The 25,832-nt window shown below is 34.6% G+C and overlaps 1 protein-coding gene across 3 annotated transcripts in view; it reads right to left on the bottom strand.

Annotated features, from left to right (window-relative positions):
- AKAP9 (A-kinase anchoring protein 9) overlaps positions 1-25,832 on the bottom strand; it is a 105,752-nt gene that overhangs the window by 50,108 nt on the left and 29,812 nt on the right. For 2 of the 3 annotated variants that reach the window (XM_036406398.2, XM_036406399.2), the window contains exons 3-15: positions 22,771-22,815; positions 16,009-16,179; positions 13,438-13,593; positions 12,320-12,517; positions 9,193-11,637; positions 7,410-7,623; positions 6,573-6,652; positions 4,806-4,941; positions 4,251-4,372; positions 3,638-3,731; positions 2,123-2,321; positions 1,494-1,590; positions 548-640 (exon numbers count right to left, since the gene is read on the bottom strand). In XM_036406398.2, the coding sequence (XP_036262291.1) occupies positions 548-640; positions 1,494-1,590; positions 2,123-2,321; positions 3,638-3,731; positions 4,251-4,372; positions 4,806-4,941; positions 6,573-6,652; positions 7,410-7,623; positions 9,193-11,637; positions 12,320-12,517; positions 13,438-13,593; positions 16,009-16,179; positions 22,771-22,815 (4,050 nt within the window). The remainder of the gene's footprint in view (positions 1-547; positions 641-1,493; positions 1,591-2,122; positions 2,322-3,637; positions 3,732-4,250; positions 4,373-4,805; positions 4,942-6,572; positions 6,653-7,409; positions 7,624-9,192; positions 11,638-12,319; positions 12,518-13,437; positions 13,594-16,008; positions 16,180-22,770; positions 22,816-25,832) is intronic. The other variant, XM_036406400.2, reaches the window with a different exon arrangement.

Below are 25,832 nucleotides of genomic sequence, written 5' to 3'. Positions count from 1 at the left end.
AAATGAGGAAGTAAGTAAATCCAGAAACATATATAATCTATAAAATCTTACTTTTAGTCTTCATGTTTTAGTCACCAGATCCAAAGAAAAAGAATGCATTTTACACAATATATTAAAATGTACAATAAAATATGATGAGAAAATAATATTAAACTATTAAGTGCAAAAGTCTTTTGAACTGACCCGCTGATAAGTCTATGGTAGCAAGAAATACACTCTAAGTCTCTGGATTTTGAAAATAAATTCTAGTGCAGAATATGGTAGAATGTTGTCTATTTCCTTAAAAGTTTTAAACATTACCACTACCCATATGAACCCATATAAAGAGAAATTATGAGTTAGGAATAGGACAGATAGCTAAGAAACCCCAAAATGTTCCAGAATTTCTTAAGACTTTTCCATTCAGAAGTCAAATGAAACTATTTCTGGTAAATAAATCATATAAAAGTTAGCATATGCTACAGAAATTGCCTAAACAGTTGAAAATGGCAAATAAAAACAGCACAGTTTTTAAACATATTTTAAAGTAATGAAATAAAAGTAATACCTTTGCTACTTCTTCTTCTAATCTTTCTTGGTACTGCTTTTGGAGCAACTGAACAACATCCAGATCATTCTGCATTTCCATCTCCCTACCAAGCTGTAAGAAAAACATGAAATCTCAGATCATGTATTTGTGATTTTACTTCATTAGTTTCAAGTTTAAATCCAGCAAGAGATTTTTTCCCTCAATTAGCTTTTCTTCATCTCACACAAATCACATAATTTTGTACCACAACACAGAACTAGGTAGAAAACTTTGCCTTGTTTCTGCTTCAAAATGAATTTTAAAAGCTGAGTTTGCAACAACTCTCCTTCCAGCACTATTTGAGATGTTAAATGCAGTGAAACCAGGTCAATAAGAACAGAATCCACAGTACAAAACAATGTTACTATTTTGAAAAATGCAGAATTTTTGAGCCAGGTTGCCAGCACTCCTAGGGGAGGAATCCATGGGGTCTTTCCCGTTTGCACTTGGTCTCTTAAAATCTTTGGGGTCATTTTCCAAATTTTTTCCTAAACTGTGCAGCATGTATGACAGAAGTCCTGGTATTTGACTTAAATTGTTCCTTTCATAACTCGTGTTTAAAGAGAAGTCACAATATTTTAAAGATTCCTGAAGAAATCTCAGAATTTGAACATTAATTCTCTCCCACTTTAGTAAGAAGCAGCAAACTGAAACATCTTGTTTCAGAGATAAAATAAAGAAAATAAATTTAAACCTAGCATCAATAAAGAAAGTTTTCTTGATCATAATTCCCAGATATGTTTTTCAGAAAAATTTAAATATTTGGCCCCTAACATGGACTGTCTAATAGTATAGTACAGTACTAGGACGATAACTACCTTAATCTACTAAATATTAGTCCATATTTCACTTTAATCTAAGAAGCCAAAGGATATAAATTATGTCACTCATATATATATTAGCTATCAACTGAGTTACATCATACCTCTAATGCTTTATCTGTTTTTTTCTGATGAAGATTTTCTGTGCACTTTACTTTCCTGAAGACTTCTTTTAACTTTTTTTCTGAATCTGTGGATACACTAAAAAAGTACAAAAAGCAGAGAGGGGAAATAACAATATTTAAAAAGTCAGTATTTTACCCATGACTTGGTGAAAACCAGAATGTGTTAACTGGACCTAAACTTCACCACAAACTTTAGTATTATCTATCATTCTAGAAAATAATTAATTTGAGGCAACTACATCCATGCAAGATGTCTTTAGATGTAAAGGATAGTGCCTGGAGTTTTGAAGACTAAACGTGGTCTACTGAGTTGAAGTTTTGAAATTGCTGCTATAATTCTCATATATATGAAATTACTTGATACATTATTCCATTTATCAAATCTTCCTCTAGTAACTATAAATGCTGCGCTACTTAATTTGCAATGTTTATGTCATTTCTTTATAAGACTCTTAACAGCTCTTGAAGGAACAAAACTACAGCAGAGCAGTATGTTTATAAAGAATTGCTCCAGTTCTGAAGCAGAACACAGAGCTTTACACAAATGGTTATTTGAAACACTTCTTGAACGAGCACGAAGTTTTAAGCATTGAAAAACTGATGAATACCTTGTGTGGTCAGAGGACACCTCAGCCATCTGAAGCTTCTCCCGCAGATGGACAAGCTCTGTAGTGTACCTCTCTTGACTTTCTCTCAGCTGCTGCTGGAAATAGGACCGGAGGTGTTCCAGTTCTTGAGCATGCTGCTCCTCAAGTTGTTTTTTAAGATTCCCTATCTCCTTTGAACAGTATTCTTGAATTGTAGGATCTGTACATAGGTTGTGTGAAGCAGGGGGTGAGGACAGAAAGAAAAGAAAAAGAAAGAAAGGAAAGGAAAGGAGAGGGAAGGGAAGGGAAGGGGGAAATGGTGGAAGGATGGAAGTGGCGGAAGTGGCGGAAGGAAGGAAGGAAGGAAGGAAGGAAGTGGCGGAAGGAAATGGCGGAAGGAAGGAAGGGGCGGAAGGAAGGAAGGGGCGGAAGGAAGGAAGGGGCGGAAGGAAGGAAGGGGCGGAAGGAAGGGAGGGAGGGAGGGAGGGAGGGAGGGAGGGAGGGAGGGAGGGAGGGAGGGAGGGAAGGAAGGAAGGAAGGAAGGAAGGAAGGAAGGAAGGAAGGAAGGAAGGAAGGAAGGAAGGAAGGAAGGAAGGAAGGAAGGAAGGAAGGAAGGAAGGAAGGAAGGAAGGAAGGAAGGAAGGAAGGAAGGAAGGAAGGAAGGAAGGAAGGAAGGAAGGAAGGAAGGAAGGAAGGAAGGAAGGAAGGAAGGAAGGAAGGAAGGAAGGAAGGAAGGAAGGAAGGAAGGAAGGAAGGAAGGAAGGAAGGAAGGAAGGAAGGAAGGAAGGAAGGAAGGAAGGAAGGAAGGAAGGAAGGAAGGAAGGAAGGAAGGAAGGAAGGAAGGAAGGAAGGAAGGAAGGAAGGAAGGAAGGAAGGAAGGAAGGGGCGGAAGGGGCGGAAGGGGCGGAAGGGGCGGAAGGGGCGGAAGGGGCGGAAGGGGCGGAAGGAAGGAAGGAAGGAAGGAAGGAAGGAAGGAAGGAAGGAAGGAAGGAAGGAAGGAAGGAAGGAAGGAAGGAAGGAAGGAAGGAAGGAAGGAAGGAAGGAAGGAAGGAAGGAAGGAAGGAAGGAAGGAAGGAAGGAAGACAAAGAAAGAATGGAAGAAAGAACAAACAAAAGTACGAAAGAATAAAAGAATGAAAGAAAGAAACTATATTAACTTCTTCACAAATATTTAGCAATGATGGACTGAACAATTAATGTAGTTAAAAAAATTTCTGACATCCTGTCAACTACTTTTCTGTAATGAAGAATGATAACCTAATCTTCTATTCTACAAAATAATATTTGATATGGGTAACAAATTATTACTGTGGAAAACTAAAAAAATACTAAATTAAAAATGTATCACAGAATATACTTCTGAAAGAATTTACAGAATTAAGAAAATCAGAGTATTGTACTGCAAAATCAGAAAAAATCTCTTATGTTCTAGCTGTAGTAAGATATAAATCAGTTAAAATTAGAAGTCATTGTCTTTTCTTTCTCTCTGAATATACATACATACATACATTAAAAACAGCATATACATCTTTTTACCCATTAGATTCTGTGAAGGAGTCTGCAGACTTTCCTTTCCTATAGGTTCCTCTTCTTTCCTCCTTTCTGAAGAAGACACCTTTGGTTCCTTGACCTAAATAATAACCAAGTAAACGCAATTAACAACAATTTGTCTAGTAGTAGCACAAAAGTATTATATCCAGTGCTGTGCTCCCAGTATGAAAGGGAAATGGACATACTGGCAGGAGTCCAGCAGAGAGTAACAAAGGAGTTGGGAGGCTTGGAGCATTTGTTGTACTAGGAGAGGTGAAGAGCTGGGCATGTATAACCTGAAGAAGGCAAAGCTGCCCACTGGGCTCCTAAAGTATCAAAATTCAGCTGGACACAGTCCTTGGCAATCCTTCCTAGCTGACACTGCTTTGGGTGAGGGGCTGGGTTACATGAACTCCACAGGTGCCTCTGAACTCAATCAGCCCACAATTCTGTGACGTGGACAGCAGCTTTCTCCATTTTCTCAAATCACTGCCTTGCTCTGCCACTCAACCAGGATACACACATTTTCAAACACTTTTCAAACACTTCCTTCCTCAGAAGGAATTCATGCAAGAGAGAAAATTCAAATGCTCATATACTCTATGCTATAAAAGTTTACCTGTTTACACTCTGCCATCAGCTGTGTTTGAAGTGCTTTCAGCCTGCTGTACTCTTCCATTATCTTCTGGAGAAGTGCATCCATACCTTCTTGCACAGTTAAATTACACAAAGAACCAGGGACTTTTAAAAAAGAGAATGAACATTTTACCATAAATTTTAACACAAGTGATTTGTTCACAAGTTCTGCCCTGAAGAATTGTCTGATAAACATTACAAAATACTGAAACAAGTGAAGTTCTTCCAGATTTTGAATGCATTTTTATATGTATTGATAACACATGCATTTTTTTTTGGTAGGACTGCTACCTTCTTCTACAAAAGGAGGAAGAGGAAGAGAAAACCCCCCAATTTTTTCCCACCAATATCCATGAAAATGAAAATAGCATAAGAAAATATCCATAACAAAAATAAAGTGCTTCAGAATCATGAGGAAATGTCTAAAACAGCTATTTAAGCACATGCATTAGTACTTGAAAAAAGTAATGGCATAACTGCCAGTCTCAAATACTTTAAATAGGTACTTTTAACCAGCATGATAGTACGAAGTCATTACCTTGAGCTTGATCTCTGTGAACTGGTAATTCTACGCTCAGTTTTTCTTTCCCAGCAGGTTTACAGAAAATTTCCTGTTCCCTATTAACAGCTTCTACAGTAGCTGAAGAATGCTCATTCTGACTGCCACACAAAACCTGCACAACAAATCAAATAAAGTGAAAAGTAAACAATTTATTATTATTTTATCAGTCACAATTCACAAAGAAAACAAGAAAAACAGGGAAAAGTAGTATTTTGTGAACATTAACTTCTGTGAAAATGATGGCATAAATGTTCTGTTGAATCCTAAGAATGTAGACAATCTTTAAAACTCCTGATAAAAGAAAAAGTTATGTGAAGACTTTTCAGCTAAAGCATAAATGCATATGTTTCCAAATCAGTATTTAATTTGGAACTGCCAAGTAGTAAAATCTTGTAGAGAAAAGCCTTCTTTAGTAATGTGGAAAGCAACTTTACATTTTACATGTCTCATTCTCAAAAGCTGCAATTTTACTTAAAAGAGGAATTCCTTAAAGCAGAAATTTGTATCTTTTTAGGGATTACAGCTCATCTTGTTCTTGAAGTGCTGAACAAATCAGACAAAAGAGTATGGCATAAAAAAGCAAGCAATGAACAGAATACCCTATTGTTTGTTGGTGCTATGTGGTCAGCAGAACACTGCAATATTCACAAGGGGCAGGCAAACAGAAGATTTATCCATATGATTTCTGATACTGGAAAAGAAACCGCTTGCTCAAATCACAGTGGGATTCTTTATTTAAAGTATTTGTACTCAACAAAAACCAAATTCAACTTACATAGGTTGTACAAAGTACATAATTTCTCCAACAGCTCTACAGAAGGATCATACAAACAGGCAGCATTTTTCACACTGTGAAATAACTTATGCCAAGCACTCTCATTTAGCTGCCACTTTCTGTGAGCAATCACGGAGTCCTGCCTAATCTCTCCTATGGTAGATCTCAAGTTAAAATTCTGCTACTCACTTTCCCAAAAAGGTATTGAAAAAAGTCCAGCAAAGAAGGAAAAAAAACCCCAAACCACAAACCCCATCCATTCAAAGTATTTTAGACTTGAAAACTTACAATGAGTGACAAAAGCAGCTTAATTTATCTAGAAATAAGTCTAACAAATAACTCGATTGATGGTCAAAAAGTACCCGTAAGGGCCATCAATTACTGTTACTCTAGGAAAAAAGATATGGCAAAATATTATTATAGGTGGCTGATATTAGAATGAAGACTAAATATAAGGTTCAATTTTTGACTATGATATTTATTTACTAGAAAAAAAATACAGACAGTAAATTTTTTAGATTGTTTGACACTTTTAAGTCTTTGAAAGATAAGCTGCAGCTGAGAAAGAAATTACTATCTTATGAGAGGTGATGTCCTGTTTATCAAGATGCTTGTGATATCAGACTCTTGAATCCAAACCGTACATCCAGAAACAAAGAGAAAGAAAAAATGTACTTCCAAACTAGGAGAGATGAGATCAACATTAGCTAGAAGATTAGGACTATGTGTAATACAAAAGACTTGTCTGGACAAGGACATAAGTTTAGGGGGGGGAGAAAAAAAAACAAAACCATTTGCAGTATATTTTGGAAGCTCAGGTTTAGCAGTCTCTGTTTTGAGAATAATGCAAAGAGAAAAGCTGCAAAGACAACCTGCAAAAATAATGTAGAAAAATATGATGACTCACTAACCATCATTTTTTGTTTTCCAAATTTTCATTTTGAAAAAGGCTTTTTGTTAAGCCTTACCTGAGCCAGCCTGGAACATTCCTCAGTGACAGCTTCATTCAGCTTTTCTATGAGTCTTTGTGTAGATTTCTCTTCATCATCTATGAATACAAATCATTCACATTATTTTTAAAAACTAGATGCATGACAACTTTTCAAAGGTCTAATTTCCTGCCTCAGTGAGGCTGCCTCTTCAGCTTGAGGAAGGACACTTTTTTGTCCCCCCCTTTATTGTTACAACACATGGACAGTTTCAATTATCACAGTTGAGCTGCATGTTCCAGGGGAGAAAGAGATAAGAAATAGCTTTGTGTATTACTGACCTCCAGAAAGATAAAAGCATACAGATACCTAGTGGAGGGAGAAGAACTTGTGCAAAAAAATTAAACAAGGGCAAAACATGGTATAACAGAAAACGTGAGATAGAAAACCATCATGATAACATAAAAGCTCACTGAGGCAAAAATTAGTACCAAAGTTTACTTAAAGTGTGCAGCAATGCAAAGAAAAGAGAAAAGAACACGTCCAAAAATACTTTGCTGGTGAATCTGCTTATTATTTTACCTTATAGGTGAATCTACTATATTGTTCTTTACAATTAATTGAGCTAATATAAACAGCAAACAATGAGCTGTAATACTTTTGATTCCTTATTTTTATATACTTTTTTTTCAAGTTACCTCAGCAATAGACTGCATGTACTGAGCAAACAATTTGTTGAAAAAAACCCCTTTAAAATATGCTATATAAACAATTTATTGGACAGCTAGATGCACAAACTCTTGTGCTTCTTTAGTTGGGGTTTTTTAAGACAGCTTTTCATAAAGAGCTTCACTCTCATAATTCTGGTCAAGTTACCTGCTTGCTGAAATTTCAGGGTCTGGAGCTCCAGCTGATGCATTCTTTTAAGATCAGTCATCTCTTGTATATGATTATGAACAAGTTCCTCTTTAAGACTGCAAAGTGCACTCTCTTTTTCTGCCTTCAAGGACTCACAAACCTGGTCTACATGAGCTGAATAAACCAGGGACAGACAAATCCGCTGTGCTTCCATTTGCAGCTGTAAATCAGTCTTTGAATATAAAGACAATTAAAAGAGTGAGAAACAAGAAAATAGGAGGACACATCTTTGGAAATTTCTGACATTAATAATGTGCTGAATGCAATGCTGCACATATGGTATGCATAAAGTAAATTTAAACATAAATAGTTTGGAAAATTGAGTTTTAACAAAATAGTAAGACACTTCTTCAACTTAGAATAAAAATCAAATTAAAATCAACAAAACTCAATACGCTTCAATTCCTGTTTTGCAGCAATAAAATCCCAATGAATTTTAACCCAGTGAAGCAAGAGCAATATCATTATTAACAGAGTAGTTAAGAAAGTGTACTCTAAACACAGAGAAAAGATTGCATTACTAGCAGGCGTTAAAAACATTGATTTTCAAGGCTTGTAGTTACAGACTGCACTTTGGGGATGTTACTGCCGAAGAAAAAAGCTGTTTGGGATATGCCAGCAGGGACCTACTTAGAGCTGGAGTTTGAAAGGTTTTTAGACACCTCTGGACCACAACGAGTTTTAGTTGTATGGCAGGAAATTGTAAGACCCTTATCACAGCCTTATAAAAAACAAATCAACCAATCAATCAAGCACACAAAAAAGCCTAAACCGAACCATCACAAAGCTAAAGCTCTTTTTTGTAATCTCACAACTGTTTCCAATGTGGCTTTGCTTGTGATTTTATTTCTTAGGAAATGAATGAATGCAATGTTAGGCAGTTGGTGGTATTAGTTCACTGTTAGGTTGACTTCCATAAAACAAAAAAAAAAAAAGCTTAAAAATAGTAGAAGTCTGCTTAACATCAATTTCCACAGAGCACTTAGTTGCATACACCTTGCAGCATGGTATTGAACTTCTATATATAAATTTATATTTATATGTAGATTTATGATTCCACCACCTAATTAAATACTGGTAACTCAGTACTTAGCAATTTATATTGACACATAAGAATCCTTTCCATGTTACCTACAATTAATTTACAATTCTGAGAAATAAAAGCAAAATTGTGCCAACAAAACTGAAGACAATAGTTAGAATCACACGATACACATTCTCATTATCACATCCAGATACATTTCTTAAAACAAAATATTTGATAATATAATTTTGGTATTTCACAAGTTTGATATTTCAAAAGTTTGGTCAATGATGACTGATGAAGCTTCATTATTCTTTATCCTGTTTGAATAGAGAGAGAACTGAAAAACTAATCACAGAATAAAAACTTATGTCCAAACTAAGTTTTTCCCTTAAGAAAGTGAAAAGCTGCATCAAAATATGAAGTGCTCTGGTAGTCTTCTTACGGTTTTGTTGTTGCTGTTGACTTAATTAAACACAAGGGAAGAGGTTTTCTTTGTTTTCATTCAAAATCCATCCTCATACACACTGCCTGTGCTTGTAATTCTGGTCATTCATGTAACCCCTTTCAACCACTGGCCACACCCTTTCCCCCAGTGACACACACACCTATACTTCAAAGCATCCAACTGGAAAAAATATGATGCAAATTTTCAAGTGTAAGCTCCTACCAATTTTCTTAGTTAAAGTATTTTTTATACTGTTTAATGTCACATACCTGTTCTGATTTTAAGGCATCCACTTGCTGCTGAAGGTTATTTTCACTCTGTGTAATGGCTGGTAATGATGTTTCCTCTGTCAGCCTGTCTGGCATCCCACGCAAATGTTCCACAACAGACTGCTGTTCTGGTTTCAGCATTTGCTGGACCTCCTTCCTTTTTGTTACCTCATGGCTGCAGTCTTTACCAGAACTTAGATTACCTCTTGAATGTATTCCTTTATCAGCTTTACTCCTTGAACCAGGGGGTTTATTCCTACTTTCACATGCAGGAGTAGCAGTCTTTAGAGATTTTCCTTTGGAGCATTTTTTCTTAGAGTCATTACTACTACTATTTCTTCTCTGAACATGACTAACTGTGACTTCTAGTTCTTTGCATTTTACTAGAATTTGCTCTTTCTCATCTTTTAAGGATTTGACTTTTTCATTTAAATGACAGATTTCACTATCCTTTGACTTTAACTGTTCAGAGAGATCAGCAAGTCTCAGAGATAATTCCACTTTCTCACGCTGAGTAACCTGGAGCTTTTCCATAAGTTCTGTTGCATCTTTCTCAACAACTTCTCCAGCCTCAAATATGTCTTCCCTGGACACCTTTATTTCTTTACTCCCTTCAAAACCAGAGGGTTTAGTTTTAAATAAAACTGGTCTATTGCTTTGTAAGTGGCATACCTTTTCATTCAAAGCTTTAAGTTTGCTTTTATATTCGGCTTCCTGCTTTTTCTTGTTCTCTTCTAACTCAGTTTTTGCCTTCAGAAGACTTGCACATTCTTTCTGTAGTTCCTTATAACTAGCTTCAAGTTTTTTCTCAGTCAATGAAAAGGCACTCTTCTGCCTTTCAGTATCCTCTTGGAGGATACCGTTTTGGTTTTTAAGTTGCTCATTTTCAGTAATCAGCTTTTCTATTCTTTTTTGCAAGTCCAAAATTTCTGTCTTAGAGGTAACACTACTGTTACAAAGTAAGTTTTCTTCAGAGCATAGCGACATATTTTTTAATTTCTCTTCCAGAGCTTCATTTTCCCCCTTAAGGACATTATTTTGTGTTTCTAGTTCTGAACATTTTTTTTGAAGGGTAGCTTCTCTCTCCCTCATTTGTTCCTGCATCAACTCAGTTTTAAGCTGCAGCTCTTGTATTTCTTGCTCAAGGGTACCCTTCTCTTTTTCCTCTTGCCTAAGCACTTCAATCTCCTTCTCTAGTTCATGGATCTGAAGTGTCATTTCTTCAGATTTAGAATTTACAATAGACTGCTGCATATCTTTCAGGTTTGTAATCTCCAAAATCAACTGATTTTGCTTTGTGATTAAGTTGTCCTTTTCATATTGCATGGCTTGTATCTTTTGACTCATTTCATTTTGCATTTCATCTAATTGCTGCTTATGGTATATATTCAAGTTGTGTTTAAGGCTTTCCATGTTCACCATGTGCTCCTTTTCTAAGTCTTCTTTAAGCCTGGAAAGTTCCTCTTCATGACTAAACAGAAGATTTGTCCTCAGTCTCTCTAATTCTGCTTCTTGAGATTCTGCCATCCTGTCCAAAACTGCATCCTTCTCCCTTTCCAGCATTTCAAGTTTTATTTTGTAATTTGTGATTTCTGCCTCATGTTTTACTTCCAAGTCTTTCCTAAATTCAGAGGCAGAAGCCAGCTGAGTTTTTAAATCTTCAATCACAAACCGGAATTTTTCAGCTTCATTTAATCTACATTCCATATCCACTATAGTTTGCTTGGCTCTTTGAACCTGCTCTCTTGAAAAATTCAGTTCTTGTAGAAGATCTTCAATTCTAGTTTGTTGAAGAGATTTCTCTGTTGCAATAACTTCCATCTGTTGTGACAATTCTTGCTTTATCTTTTCCCTTTCCTTATCAGCATCCTGCAATTTTGCATTCAATTCATTAATTTTGATATTCATTAAATGCATTTGATCTTTATTAATATTCTCATTAAAACACAGACTTGAAGTTTGCTCCAATTCTACTTTTTGTTGCAAAAGACGCTGCTCTATTTCTGCTGCATGCTGTTTAATTAATTCTTGCTTCATCTGTACAATCTGCTGGCCGTGCATTTCATCTAGTTCAGCCTGAAGTTGTGCCAGTCTCCTTTGTGTTTCTAATTCAATTCTTTGCACAATGTCAGCTTCAGACTGGCTGTCTTTATAACATCGTTTCTGCAGATCTTCCACAGTTCCCATTAATTGTTTTATTTCATCAGAACATTGTCTTTCTTTCTGTTTGTAGGTGTTAAGTTCAACTTTCATATTACTTATCTGCTGGTTCCTTAGGGAAACCTCTTCTTTCAATTCTTCAAGTAATTTGCTGACATCTGATAATTTTTCCTTTAGCTGAAATGAATTTTTTTCCTCTTCTCCAAGTTTTGCTTCCAGCTCTTCAATTAATGCTTCTTTTTCTTTTAATTTACTCAAATCTTCCCCCTCTTTTCTCTGTTTTTCCTTAAAAAAGAAGACAAAAACCATGTACTTATTTTTAGCTAACTATCTGAACATGTAAGAACATTTACAGATTAGCTATTTAGTCTTTCTTAGAAGGCTAGAGAGGCTAAGTTAGTTATAAAACATAAATATAAATAATCTGTTGACCTCATTTGGAGGTTTCCTGTATCCTTGGAATACTGAGAATCCCTACCCTATCCATGTCATCATGTCTCTCCCCTGTTCTTTCCAACCCCCACTGTCTCTATCGCTTTTAGTAATATTTGATTTTTTTAGGTGGCTTCAAAATGTTTTCCATGAAGGATAATAAAAAAGTACACAAAGGAAAAAATTCATTCTTTGCTTAATGCAGAGAAGAATGTTCAAGCAGATAAAGTAATTTTTTTCTAAAGTAATGTTATTTATTGAAGGTGTTTTAACACATGAAATATAGTTTCATAATTTGCTCTAAATATTTCAACAACTTTAATCAAAATAATACATAATACTGACATAAAATTTTCACTTTAAAATTATATACATATTATGTGTTAGTTAACAGAAACAGTGTCAAAAATTTAAAATTGTTGTATGCATTCTATGCAGCAAACTCATTACCTGTGCTTTGGCTTTTTTATTTCAAAGGAATTACAAAATCCTAAAAAGTGTTTAGGAAAAGAGATCTTAAGAGTAAGGAACATACCACTTCATATGTCACTATTTTCTCTTGAAGATGTGTAATCTGCTCTTCAAATTCTTCATTCTTCTTTTGGTAATTCTTAAGCAGACTTCCTTGTTCTTCTAGTTGTTGCTGATGTGAAAGTATCTGTTGCTTGGCTTGCAGTAAATCAGCAGCTGTGCAACTATGGCTGCTGTTCCTTAGGGCTTCACTTGCCTGCAACTTGAATTTAAAGACATAAAACCTAAAATACATCAGGTTTTTCAGAAAATGCTTATGCTACATACAGAAATAGTAGATCTTTACTTTCTTCTTCAACATCATAAGTCAAAGATTTCTAAGTTCTTTTAGAGGAAGTCAAACATCCTTATTCATTTGGGATGGCCAGCCAATAATTATTTAATATTAATTAAATATTCATGGTGAGCTAACATAGGACACCAGTGTCTCAGATACATCATTGTGTTGTAACACCAACTACTTGAAGCTATGGAGCCCATAATCAGATTTTTAATAATAAAATCCCAGGCTTCAGAATATAATCCAGTTGAAGCTCAAAATAAGCAATATAATATGCTTAAACAGCATGAAATACTACAATATTGAACTGCAACACTGTAAAGTGTAGTCTGTGTGCATGTGGCACCTCAATCACCATGCTTCTTAGAAGAAATGTCTTTCTGAAGCTTCACTTTGTTACTTAAACTATCTTTTAATAACACCACAAAGGAAGCTTTTATTCAAAAATATAAGGACTGGAGTGTGAAGCTGTGGCCCATGGAAGCTGATGGCTGGGTATTTTGATTTCAAAGGGGAACATTTCTGCCCAAAGCTCTGAGAACTAACTACCCAAGTATTTTTCCCCAGGATAACTGCCACAATTAAGTATTTATCAGAAGCTGTTACCACATAATGGGAAAGAAAACAGACTAATATGTATAATTTTACAGTTAATTATTCTATACTGTGACAACAACTGTAAACATTTTACTGGACCAGGAAAATGACTGCTGATCTATGCTAAGAGGCTGATCCTTGAAAAATGCACAAAAAAATCTTCTGCAGGAAGTAGCTATTTATGGAACCTCCAAAGTGACAACTATTGTCAAACCCAAATAAATGTTGGCAGCTGTATAACTTACATGCTGAAACTGAATTTGCAGTTTTTGACTTTGCTCAGTAAGCTCCAAGAACTCCCTCATGGTTTCATCCTTCTCTTTCCGTGCCTGCTGCAGGTTAGTAGTGAGCTGAGTGATAATGTCATCTCTTTTTTTGATAGCAGCTTCAAATTCTTGCAGCTGTAAAAGATAAAATTTAAACTATTAATGCACATGAAAACTACAGTCAAAAATACTAGCAAATTTTAGTTAGGTAGGAATAAGTCATCCCTAACCTCTCTGTTTAAAAGGTGTCTCACTAGTATAGTTTTTATATTTTAACAAGCTTTATTTGTAAAATTTCAGAATTTCAGAAGGAAATTTCACCCTCATTGAACAATACATGATTTCTCCATAAAATATAGTTAACAAATAACAAAATCTGAACTTCTAAGAAGGTTAATTAGTTAAATATATAACTTGCTTTTAAAATAAAAAGTGTGGCCACATAAACAAACCATCATAAAGGAAGTCAGAATATCTACTAATGGTGTTTGTACAACTACTCATGTTCACACACTTTTCCCACAATAAATGCAAGTTACATCATCTCTCACTTGAAGTGCAACAAACAGCATTCATTTTACTAAAGAAGGGTATCCTACACTGTGAACCCAGGGAAATAATTCATAACTACACAAGAAAATCAGTTCAAGCTGCAAAATGGATGCAGAATATTTAACAGATTAATCTTTTGTAATTTGTAATGATGAAAAAATTGTAAGAGCACAAAAAAATTCTTTGCCAACTGTTTTAATCTTTTGTAGGATTATTACATTCAAGCAGTCAGAAATTCTACAATATGGATTTGCAGTATTTTTGTGTGCATTTACATAATCAAGTATCAGTATAAAGTTTCTTTCTCAATTTGAACTCACTTAAGGCTAGTGGAAGCCTCCTCTCTACACGTTGCAAATTTCTTAAACCATTAGTAATATTCTCCAAGTGCTTTGTTTACAATATTCCCCCAAAAAACCTTCTCCAAGTTATATGCTGAATCTTGGTTTTTAACATGGTAATGATTCCAGATAAAATTCTTTTTAGAACACTGGAATTAACTCCAAAAAAAAGTGCACAGGCCTAATGAAAATACTAAATGTTTGTTATAGTAGAGAAAACCAGGAAGAGATCAGGAACTTAAGAGTGCTACACCTTTGCTTTAGCATCTGTTCAATGAAATTGAAAATGTAAATATGTTAGTTCCAAAGCACATGATGTTATATAATTTTCAACTTTTTAAATTCAATCTCTGTTCTTGACAAAGGCAGAACTAAAGCACACAGTTATCTTCTCCACTCCCCTTTTACAATTCTTTTGTTTCTTCTGAAAAATAAACCATATGCGTTTCTCAACTGAGATATTACTCACTGTACCATTATAAACAAAAATACACTTCAACAATTAAAATATTATTGTACCACAGCCCCAAACCCGAAAACACTCAATTTTGTTTCAGTACATTTTTATTGTATTTTTAAAATTGTAATTATAGCCATTTTAAAAATGCAGTTTTAAAAAACATTTTCACTTTCTACTCTTTCAGGAAAGATTAACAAGTAGTTACAATCATTAGAAATACTTATTTTCTTTATTATGCTATGATTATGACTATTATGTTTAGCAAAACAGATACAAGACACAGTAATTAAAATTCAACACCAGACAAAGAAATAATAAACCACCTCTTCTGGGGCAACCACTTAACTGGTGCTATGGTGGATAAAATGACATCTATTATCACAGATATAATAATAATAATAATAATAATAATAATAATAATAATAATAATAATAATAATAATAATAATAATAATAATGCAACAGCAAAAATAACTGAACATTAGATTTTTTAAATTTATAGCACTTTGCAAAAAAATAGCAAAATACAATGACATGACCTGAATCCAAATTCAGGATTTCTCCAAATAGGAGACAGACAAGTAAGACATAAAGCACAACAAAGCACTGACTTGAGTGCACTGCACCACTGACTTAAACTGGAAGAATATTCTTTACTTTAGAACTTAAGTTTATATTCCAATGGTATTTTTAAAGTAAGAAATGCTTTCCTGTAAACTCAAGTTATGAGGTGTTTTAGATTAAAACATTCTGACACTGTTGTTTTTGCATTTCACACTGTGAAGTCTGACATACAAATACATTTTGGTTCAGCTATATTATTCCTTAGGGAGTAAAACCTGAGGTTATTTTGGTCTTGGAGGAGCAGGAAGACATTAAAGTCTTTGCATAAGTAGAGAAGAATTAGTGCTTTTCTTGAAGAAAACTGTGTTTCCATTCCTAATTTGAAGAATCTCACTGTAAACACAATTCGAATTTTAGTCACAAAATACAGAGAAAAAAGGACACACAATGGAAATGCCATTCAAAGCAACAGAACACATGGCATATGACTGAAAGAAATTACATGTAATTAATTCTATATCACACACTGAGTGCATTCTGAACAGCTACCATTAGTGTGAACTCTTTCCAGCGAGGCTCTGCATTTTTGCATGTAACCAAATAGCAAGTAGAAAGCAACATAAGGTAATTATACCTGTTGCAATCCTTCTGTACCATAGGCTGCCCTCATTTCTTCTATCTCTCTGCTTAGTTCTTCAATCTCTTGTTGTTTTCCAGCCAATTGATTCTCCATCACCTCTAGCTGTGTGTGTGAGTGCTGCATTCCATGCTCTGAATGAATGTCTCCAACTCCAAATTCTTCTTCCTAAATCAATCCAAGTTCCTTTACATGCCAATTTTTATGTTTTATCACAGTAAATAAAGTCAAGCATCAAATTCTGTACCACCTTAGAACATTAACATACAATAGAGCATCAAAGATCTTATTGCCATGGTAACCTCCTTTGTTAGTATAATTCACATCTCAAAAGCACTGACACAAAACGTTTCTGTGAGTTGTGCTCTGTAACTTTAGCCTTAATAGATGGACTAAACTGGTTTGCATCTCAAGTTTAAGGATACACTATATTAATATAGCAAACAATGCAGATATAGAGCACAGCATGCAAAGTATTAGTCAACAACACAGTTTTTGTTCAAAATTGAGGTGTTTAGTATTCTCCATTAGTATTCCAATTCAATTTGCAATACTGTACCCTGATTAAGTCTGCAGGTATAGCTGTTCTTGTCACAAAACTGCAACCATTTACCTGTATAAAGACAATTTCTAAATACATTATTTGAAATAATGCTTGATTTTTATTTCCCCTTACTTGAGTCTTATGTGGCAATTTCTGCAGACCCACGGGAATTGTTATGCTACAAAAATTTATTTCATTTGAAATACAAAATAGCTTTCCATATAGCAAATTGCATCAAAGTAAGCATAGATAACAAGTAAAACACCCACAAGTTCAAAAATAAATACTACTGTCTAAGAACAAAAACGTTATTACCAATCAACATCTAGAGAAAACAAAGGAATTCAGATTTAAAGGTCAATGCAAAGCTTTATCTTTTAAATGATTAAAATACAGCACTATTGCATTTTAAATTACATGTTTAATATTTTTACATATTATTAAACATAGTTATGCTTTCTGAAAGATTTCTATACACCACAAGATTAGTCTTTCTGAAAGTCACCTATCTCTTGATAGGGGATGAAAGGCAGTATCATAGATTTTCATTCTCAATTTGAAGGAATTTCATGAAATTGAAAAAAAAAGAAATTATACATTTGACATAAAATAAATCCTCTTTCACTCACCTAACACTGCAAGGCCTTTCAGCTTCTATGAGAATTTTGGTTCTACTGACTGTACAAACCAAAACCAGCAAACCTCCAAAAGGCAAGCACAAGCCAAAGTAGCAGTTATAGGTAAAAAAAAATCCAAATGAAAAGAGCATGCTGGGTACACACGAGTAGCGGTCAAACAGACAGGCAGGCTCTTAAAGCAGCAGACCAATGTTCAAAAATGAGAGAGCAAGAAAAGCTGCATTTCTCCTCAGAGCTCATTATTGCATCAGAGTCTGAAACAAAAATAATGGTACTAGAAATGGAAAGGCGGCGTAGTATTTCAGATCCAAATACTATGTTTAAATCAAAAAAGAAGCTGTACTGCTCAGATGTCTGCATAGCCTGGATCAGGACTTACTTACAAATAACTACCATGCCTGAGCAAATCAATAAGTGCACTGTTATAAATGGGATCAATACAGTCATTGAATTTCTATTAGGCAAATGGACAAATCTGCATTAGAGAATCTGCAGAGCTGATACAGCGCCCTTTCAATTTCTCATTTTCCCAGTAAAAAAAAGACACCACAGAGATTACTACTTTACTTTAGAAGGAATAAAGAAAATTGCATCAAACAGCAGTCCAGGCAACTCATAGAGGCACTGTGTATCATTTGTATATTGCCAGATGTTTGATCTACTTTCAGACACGCAAATGTCTTCGCAGCGCCTGGCACCAACATCTTTCTTTATTCAGACTTTGGCACATGTCCCAGATTAACAACACTAGTAGTTTAATATAAACTACTATGAAATCCTTCCTTTCCCCTTTGCAACTCCCATTTTACTTAGGCTTAATTGATAAAGATGCAGTGTACAATCACTGTAATCTACCACAGTGGATACACTTCTCTTCCTATGAATCATGGCTATGTGAGACTATCAAAGACACTTTATAACAACAGCTAACAGGAAAGGCACAAAAGTCTTATTTCATTAGCTGTTCCAGACTGCTCAGCAGCTGAAAATTCTACAAAAGACCTTTAACCTTGAGAAGAGATTTTGCTACACATATTCAAATCAACCGTGTGGAACGTCAGAAATCCTGCTCCATTTCATGGGAGTGTAACTCTTCAACATCACACAAGTGATCCACACAGTAACATGATAGTCCATGCTCTTCTCATCTGATACCTTCTTTCAAATGTCTCCCGGCAAAGCGTAAGTGGAAACATGACAAGGCAACAAATTGCACTGCAATCTGTGAAAAATACCCCAGCCCCACAACCACAGCAGGGTGCTGTGTTGAGGGAAACCTTGGGAGTAGCCTGGCAACCTCTAGTATGACAAATTCTGCTGTGTAAGAGCAGATAAACAGTTGGTAGTGAGTTACTAGCTTCAAAATATCTTAAATAAAAAATAATTTTCCACTCATCTGAAATACACAAATTCAGTAGTTCAGATGCCAACTTGAGTGTCAGTAGATGGCTAAACAAGGCCTGCAGGACTCTTGTGTTTTGACTTATGGTCCCAGTGATTTACCCATTTAAAGATCTTCTGCAAGTCTATAAATGCTCTTCATGTAGATTCTTATAATTTCTTCTTTAAAAGCTTTGCAGTTCACCTTTAAACCTGAAACATTCTTATACCTTAATTGCTTATGATGTGCTTAGTTACATACCCCAGGAAACAATTAAACATTGAAAGAATCAAACCACATACCATTTTAACATAATGGAACCAAGAAGTAACAAGAGCTACTGGATAAAATTGCATGAGCAAATAATCACAAAATAAGAATAGATTAAATTTTACAATACATTACTCAGCAGTCACAGTTTTGGTGAACAAACAATATGAAACAAGTGAAGGTTATGGAAGTTTCAAAGGACATTATATCCGATTGTTCTTCCTTCCTTGCATTTTCAAAATAATTCACAGAGATGTTATTTAGTATTATAAAGTAAAATATAATCTGTAGTCTAATGGCTAAAAATAAAGGTTTCATTTCTACTGCATCAGTTAATACATATGCTTAAGGCAAAAGAAAATAATCTTTCTGAGAAACACAAGGAAAACCAACCTCCGCCACCGGATTAAGGTAGTGATTCATGACAAATGCCACCAGAGGTCAGGATTACATTTATGAAATCACTCTATGCTATCTAATGTTCCTTAGACCTTGGAAGACTTGAAATTGTATCTCAAAAATAGCAGTAATAATATATAATGTGTAACTACTTACAACATTAATACCATTGCTACAGAGATTTCCCTCTATAAATAATAAATTCATGCTCAGCATAAATCAATATATACTGTTCTGCTTAAAAGACTTATTTGATTTGGTAGTAGAAACATACAGAAGTATCTGGAACATATTAACAATTTTACCTCATGTTTTCTTTCCCCCTTCACCCATTATTGTACATTTTGGACTCCTGATTCCTTCCTAAAAATTAATATTTAGACCTTGATCACTGCTTGTCAATGTTCTTAGCCTCTCCTGAATTTTCTAGTTATGTCACAACTGACTATATGAAACTTAGCTAAAATTAGCAATTAGGTTACCTTGGGAAAATGAATTTCAGCATATTTTGGAGGTTTTGGTGGGGAGGGTTTATACTCCATAAACAAAGGTCATTTTTAGATTGTAGCGAAATTAGTTACAATCCTGTAACTAAGGTTAGTAACTTCTAAAGGAGAACCACTGATGTCTTTTTAAAATATCATGGCTTAATACATTTTTCTATACAGTAACAGAATAGCAACTGATTTCTATTTATGCAGTAGTTAAGGTTGAGGTATAGAATTTCATTAAAATTTATAAAAACAAACAACTTTCTACACTTTGTATTAGCCATCTTTTCAGAGATATACTTTGCATTTTGGAAAGAGAATCAAGAAGAGAAAAAAATCAGATGGAACAGCTTTTCAGTTATACCATAAAACTGAGGCATATAGAAAATGTATGGGGGCAACTTTACCTTACACAGTTATAAAATCCCTCAAAATTTCAACTGTTAGGAAAAGCCTAACTTCCCTTAGTTCTGAGTTTAAACCATAACCTTAAATAGCTAACCACCATTATCATTTAAGACTATGCAGGTAGGTGTCATTGCTGCTCACATGGAGGAACTTGTCCCAAAGACAAGCTGGACATAGGAAGGATTTACCAGTCTTCAGTCAGCTACCACCTTGATAGTGTAGGTATTAGAAAGGTGGCTGAGCAAAATTGAAGAAAACACTGTATTTAAAATAAATTTCCTTTAATACAAGAATTCTTATATAAACATACCTTCAGTTTTGCTTAGGTAACTGTATTGCCTTTTAATTTTGTGTCTGGTAAGTCTCCTAAAGAGGGAAATACCTTATCACTTAGTTTTATCAATTCCTTAGGATAAGGGGCTGAAGAATTAGCACCATCTGATTTATCAACAACAACAACAAAACAAACTATTTACAACCTATTTGAATTCGAAGCATGACAACCTCAATTCAGCTTAATTTCTGGCAAAACCACTAAAAATAATACAGATGTCCTAATCTATAAGGAAAAAGAAGGGTCAACAGGCCAATGTCTCCTCAAATATGGGTTTTCTTAGCATTATGAAAAGGAAATAATGTACTTGAAAAAAACCATAAGCTCAATAATTTATATATCTGCATAATTATGCTGCTACAGAAAAAAATTAATTTATTCTCATCTTCAACTGAAAAGGCTTCAGATAATTTTATTTACAGTGTGTCCATGAATGGAAGCAGAGCTTTTAATTATAAAAATAACATAACAGCTGATGTGAAACGTATTGAAAAATCAGCTCCTAAAATATTTGCATTCCTAAATGCGATGTCTCCCCATTTCAGATACCAACTAACTGTAATGAACTGGAATTAAAAAGAGTTTATTAGAAAAGATGGAAAATCTGACAGCTTGAGCATGCTCTTTATGAGAGCCAGTATCATGCTACTATTCATAAGTTTTGTGTTGCCTGTTTATGTCTTAGAAAATAACTCCCAGCAAGGTAAAAAGTCTTTTTGCAGGAGTAAGAACTGCCTAGTAATGCATCTGCCACTACATTTTTTAGGAAATTGGTAATTTTTGTAAGGAATATTCAGATATCTTTGTTCTTCCTATTCCTATTCTTCCTATTCAGCAGTTCTACTCTTCTATGTCTTCAGTATCTGAAAATTTGCTCCCTAATATCCTCTGCAGGTTATCTATGGAAATCTTTGAAGAATGAAGCGTGTAGATGTGAAACTTCATGTTAAAATGAGAGCTTTAAATTCAACTGAAACTGAAGCCCCAAACACTAAAATCAGAACACATCCACAATTACCATGAGGCATTATACCACATGTTTTCTGTATCTTGTTGCCCTGTGCAATGACATGTTTTCTTCAGCTTTTGCAATCAGTCTCCAGCACTGCTTCCTACCACCTTAGAAGTGATCAGAATTTCATCCATACTTCATTATATATGTAATATGTCTCACTTGTCAAAATACATGAATATCAATGACATTGTCAACTGCTTTCAAGGGTTCATTCTTCACATACAGCAAATTCCATTTAAAAGTAATCATATACCATGGTGATGCATACTCTAAAAAGCTACACTACAGTCATGGCAGTTCTTCAAAAGTATGTCTGCTACACTCTTGATGGCAAACAGCAATGAGATTAATTTGATTTACTTCATCCCCTCTTCCTTGTTGCCAAGCTTAAGATTCTGGGTGCGTTTGCTCTAAACTGTTTAGCACAGAGAACTGCAAAATAATACCCAGACTGTCCCTACACAAAGTGATTGTTTGAGACATGAAAAATTAGATTTTCAAACTAAAACCAATTCCCACTGTATTCAGATGTTCCATGGCTGTTTCTTGCTGGCATGTTCTTGACCAGCATTTATGCATGAGGCAGTTTACTCCTTACAAACATAACTGTTTTATCTGACAGGACCCAAGTTCCACATACACAACTACCCTTCCATGTGACAGAGATGACTTATAGATGTCAATGTGTGGGCTGACTCTGGCTAGCAGCTAAGCCCCTGTGCCAGCAGGGTGGAAGAGAGAAGAACTGAAGGGCAAAAGCAACTGAAATTCATGGGCTGAGATACAGTCAGCTGTATCTCTGTGAAAGAAAACAAACCAACCAAACAACAAATGATGCACAGGCTCATCATCTCATCATCTCATCATCATCTCCCACCAGCAGACTGACACTCAGCCAGTCACTGAGGCTGCTTTGAAACTCATTAAAATGTAATCGACTTGTTAAATAGTCTCTCACAGAAAATTAGTAGAGATTATGCACAGCCAATAGTCCCATGGCTATACAAAGCATTAATATGACCTTAAGGATGACACTGCTACAACAGTTTATGTATTTACTGCATTATTTATTATAGTAGCCATCCCACTATGGAGTTGACATAATGCTTGCTTTAATGGTACATTGATCATACCAGTAATAACATGCAACAGATTTGTCCATAATATCACATCTGCTCTTTCTTTCCTTCTCCTTTTGAAAAACTATCCACAGCATTGCAGTAAACATGTAACAGAAAAGGTTGAAAGAAAAGCTGGGAAAGCATTACTTCAGTCTTACCTCAGAACTGTAATCTTCTACTGTGGTGGAAATTTCACTTTCCGGCTAAAATAAAATATTAAAATATTTACAATGATGGCACTCTAAAAATACTAAACAAGACATTTTCCATTTAACAGTATTTGAAAACACAAAGGTGTATGTGAATTTAATAAGAGTATATGTACAGCAAGGGTCACCTTCACTTACTTCCTTGAAATACCAGCTTTAACAAAGACATTTTGCTGTTGAACTATGATCACAGAAACACTATAATTACCTGATAAAATCTTCACACAACTACAGGTACAAAATAATATTTTGAAAATTAAACTTACTTTCCTGGGATTTATTTTCGTTTTTTTAAAAAGAACTCAGAAGTATAATGTAAATAAATTGTTTCTGCTATATCAATTTTACCTAATTAGAAACTTTGCTGGCTTAAGAACACAATCTTGTTTAGAACATAATTTTCATATATGCAAGACTTTTGATGCTAACTACAATTCTAAAACAAACACTCATCCTTCAGCTTCCATGGAAACCAAGGGAAAATAAGACAAAGACTCAAATCTTGTGATCTAATGTAGTAGAGGAATGAAGGGAACAAAGCCTTAACAAACTGTGCACAGATGTGCCATGGCAGATGCCTGAATGAAACACAGTGTATCCTGATGAACTACATAAACTGTATGAAGTTTGAGAATCAAAATGTTCATGGGAAAAGATGCAAATTATGTATATAAGGTGCATGATCATGGAATAAGTGCACTTGAAAGAAAACTCTAGGGTGACAAAAGTGTTTCTGCTACAAAATACAAAATTAGTATTTTAAAATATTTCATTTTCACACAAATATATTTTATTAATATTATTTATATTTATATCAATATTTGTGTATATATACATTCATTCAAAAAAATTACATCTTGTTTTTAGTCTATGTCCTTGGTCTAGGACAAAATCCTCTGGAAGATATGAAATCAGAGAAAGCCATGTTATTTTTTTTCATAACAGAGATAACAAATATGGTTGTTATCTTCTTACAATTTTTCATGGTTTGTTCCAATTCAGGAGTCTTCACAAAGAATAATTAGAAGCATTCCTATAGAAGATCAGAAGAGTTACTATAAATGTGTATATATATAGCTAGATCTAAGAACTCTTCAAGAAATCTTTATATACAGCATGAAATATAGGCACTTCTCCAACATACAAAAAACAGGAACAAGTAGTCCCACTTCTTCAATAGTTTTTCCTTGTAAAAATTCCTTTTTCAATTATAAACACAGTCTCTTGTTTATAATAGAGATGAAAAATGAATTTGTACATCCTCAGATAAACTATAGATAGATAAACCCAGTAGATAATTATAGAAAAAGGAAAATAATTTGTAGGTTGAAGCTTAGGCTGGAGTGAGAAGATATTAATTCTCATAGCAAGTTGATTATTGAAAATAATTCTCTTGTTTTGTTATGGCAATTTGGCCAGAAGTTATATTTTTTAAAAAGTTAATATATTGCTGGTCCTTTCTGAATACCAATCTATAATATAAAAAAAAGCCTAAAATATTTTTTTACAAAATCATCAAAACCACATAGTGCTCCATCAGTTTAGGTGTACAATATCTGTTAGCAGCATAAGTAACCTTTTCAAACTGCCAACTTCAGTCCTGGATCTAGATAGTTATTTGCATGTTAAAACAAATTCATTTTGCCAAGGGATTCTATGATTTTTAGGACAGAAAGATGGCCAAATGAACTCCAGTTAAATGCACTGTCTCCTGTGCTAAGGGGATCATGCAAACCCTGCTAAAAACCAGTTAAAGAGAATTAAATCCTATGAGCTCACACATTACACCCCAGACTGTAAGACTTCATTATATTCTTTTGCTATCAGAATCTATAACAAATAGTCAACATTTTACAGGCATTCATCTTGACCTCCAAGCATCTATGTTACCTCCTAAGACCTGACCAAGTTTATTTCAAATATAGTTCCTTCCAGTATCAAGCTACCTGTTCTGTATGCTTCAAATCTTCTTTGGTGAACAAAAGTAATTAGGTTTTACATAGCTCATTTGAGCCCCAGGGGTCCAGTCTCAATGGAAATAATTTCAAAAAATTCTTACTACACACTCTTAGCAACACAAAATCTTTGACAGGATAATGCCAAGAAGGCTATTTATCAGGTCACTCAATGCTTCATGGAATTTGAAGCAGGTATTTGTTACACCCTCACAGCTGTTTTGCACATATTCTATTAACTGTGTCCCACAGTATTTTCTTGCTGCAAACAGTTACTCTCTTCTGGCAAAATACTTTACACCTTATTTAGTATTTTCTTCACTGACAATGTAATTGATTGCTAAAATACATTGAAGAGACGTCTCGAAGACTTTACAGGCAACTATTTCCATCAATTTTGCAGATGGTACCTTTAATGATAACAGTATTCAGAAAATTTTTAGAAGTTCTGTCTATATACTTCAGAGGAAATACTGCAAGATGATACAAAAAAAAAAGTATCAGCCTGTGGAATACAGCAGGCTCATTTTAGAGTAACTTGTTTCTGTATGCAGTTAAACACTGCTCAGAAGTCATGTTCTTGGACACTGGGCACCCAACTATATCCCAGGATTCACAAAAGAACTCATATACAAAATTTGCCACAACAACTGCAAAGTGATTTTCATATTTCTTTGGAAAACTCCCATAGGTGACAATAAAACGTTTTGCAAGAACCAACATACAGTTGGTTCTCAACTACTTGAATTGCAATGGATGAAGGCATAGCCTGAATATTCATCGAACAGAATTCTATCTGAAGGAAACTACTGAGTTTTTTACGACCTCAGTGAAAACTGTCACTAAAATGTAACTACAAAAGGCTGGATTAATTATAGACCAAGTTATTTTGACTCGGCCATTTTCAGATGGGTTTCTAGCAATTCATAGAGGATCACAAGTATGTCTAACTAAGGACTAGAAGTGAGGCAAAGAGAATGTAAACAGACTAGAAGTGAGGCAAAGAGAATGTAAATAGAATATCCCAGACATAAAACTCTCTCTTTAGTAATCCTG

The sequence above is a fragment of the Molothrus ater genome, chromosome 1 (genome assembly GCF_012460135.2).
Source record: "Molothrus ater isolate BHLD 08-10-18 breed brown headed cowbird chromosome 1, BPBGC_Mater_1.1, whole genome shotgun sequence".
NCBI classification, from domain to species: Eukaryota; Metazoa; Chordata; class Aves; order Passeriformes; family Icteridae; genus Molothrus; species Molothrus ater.
This window is presented reverse-complemented; position numbering and strand designations above follow the sequence as displayed.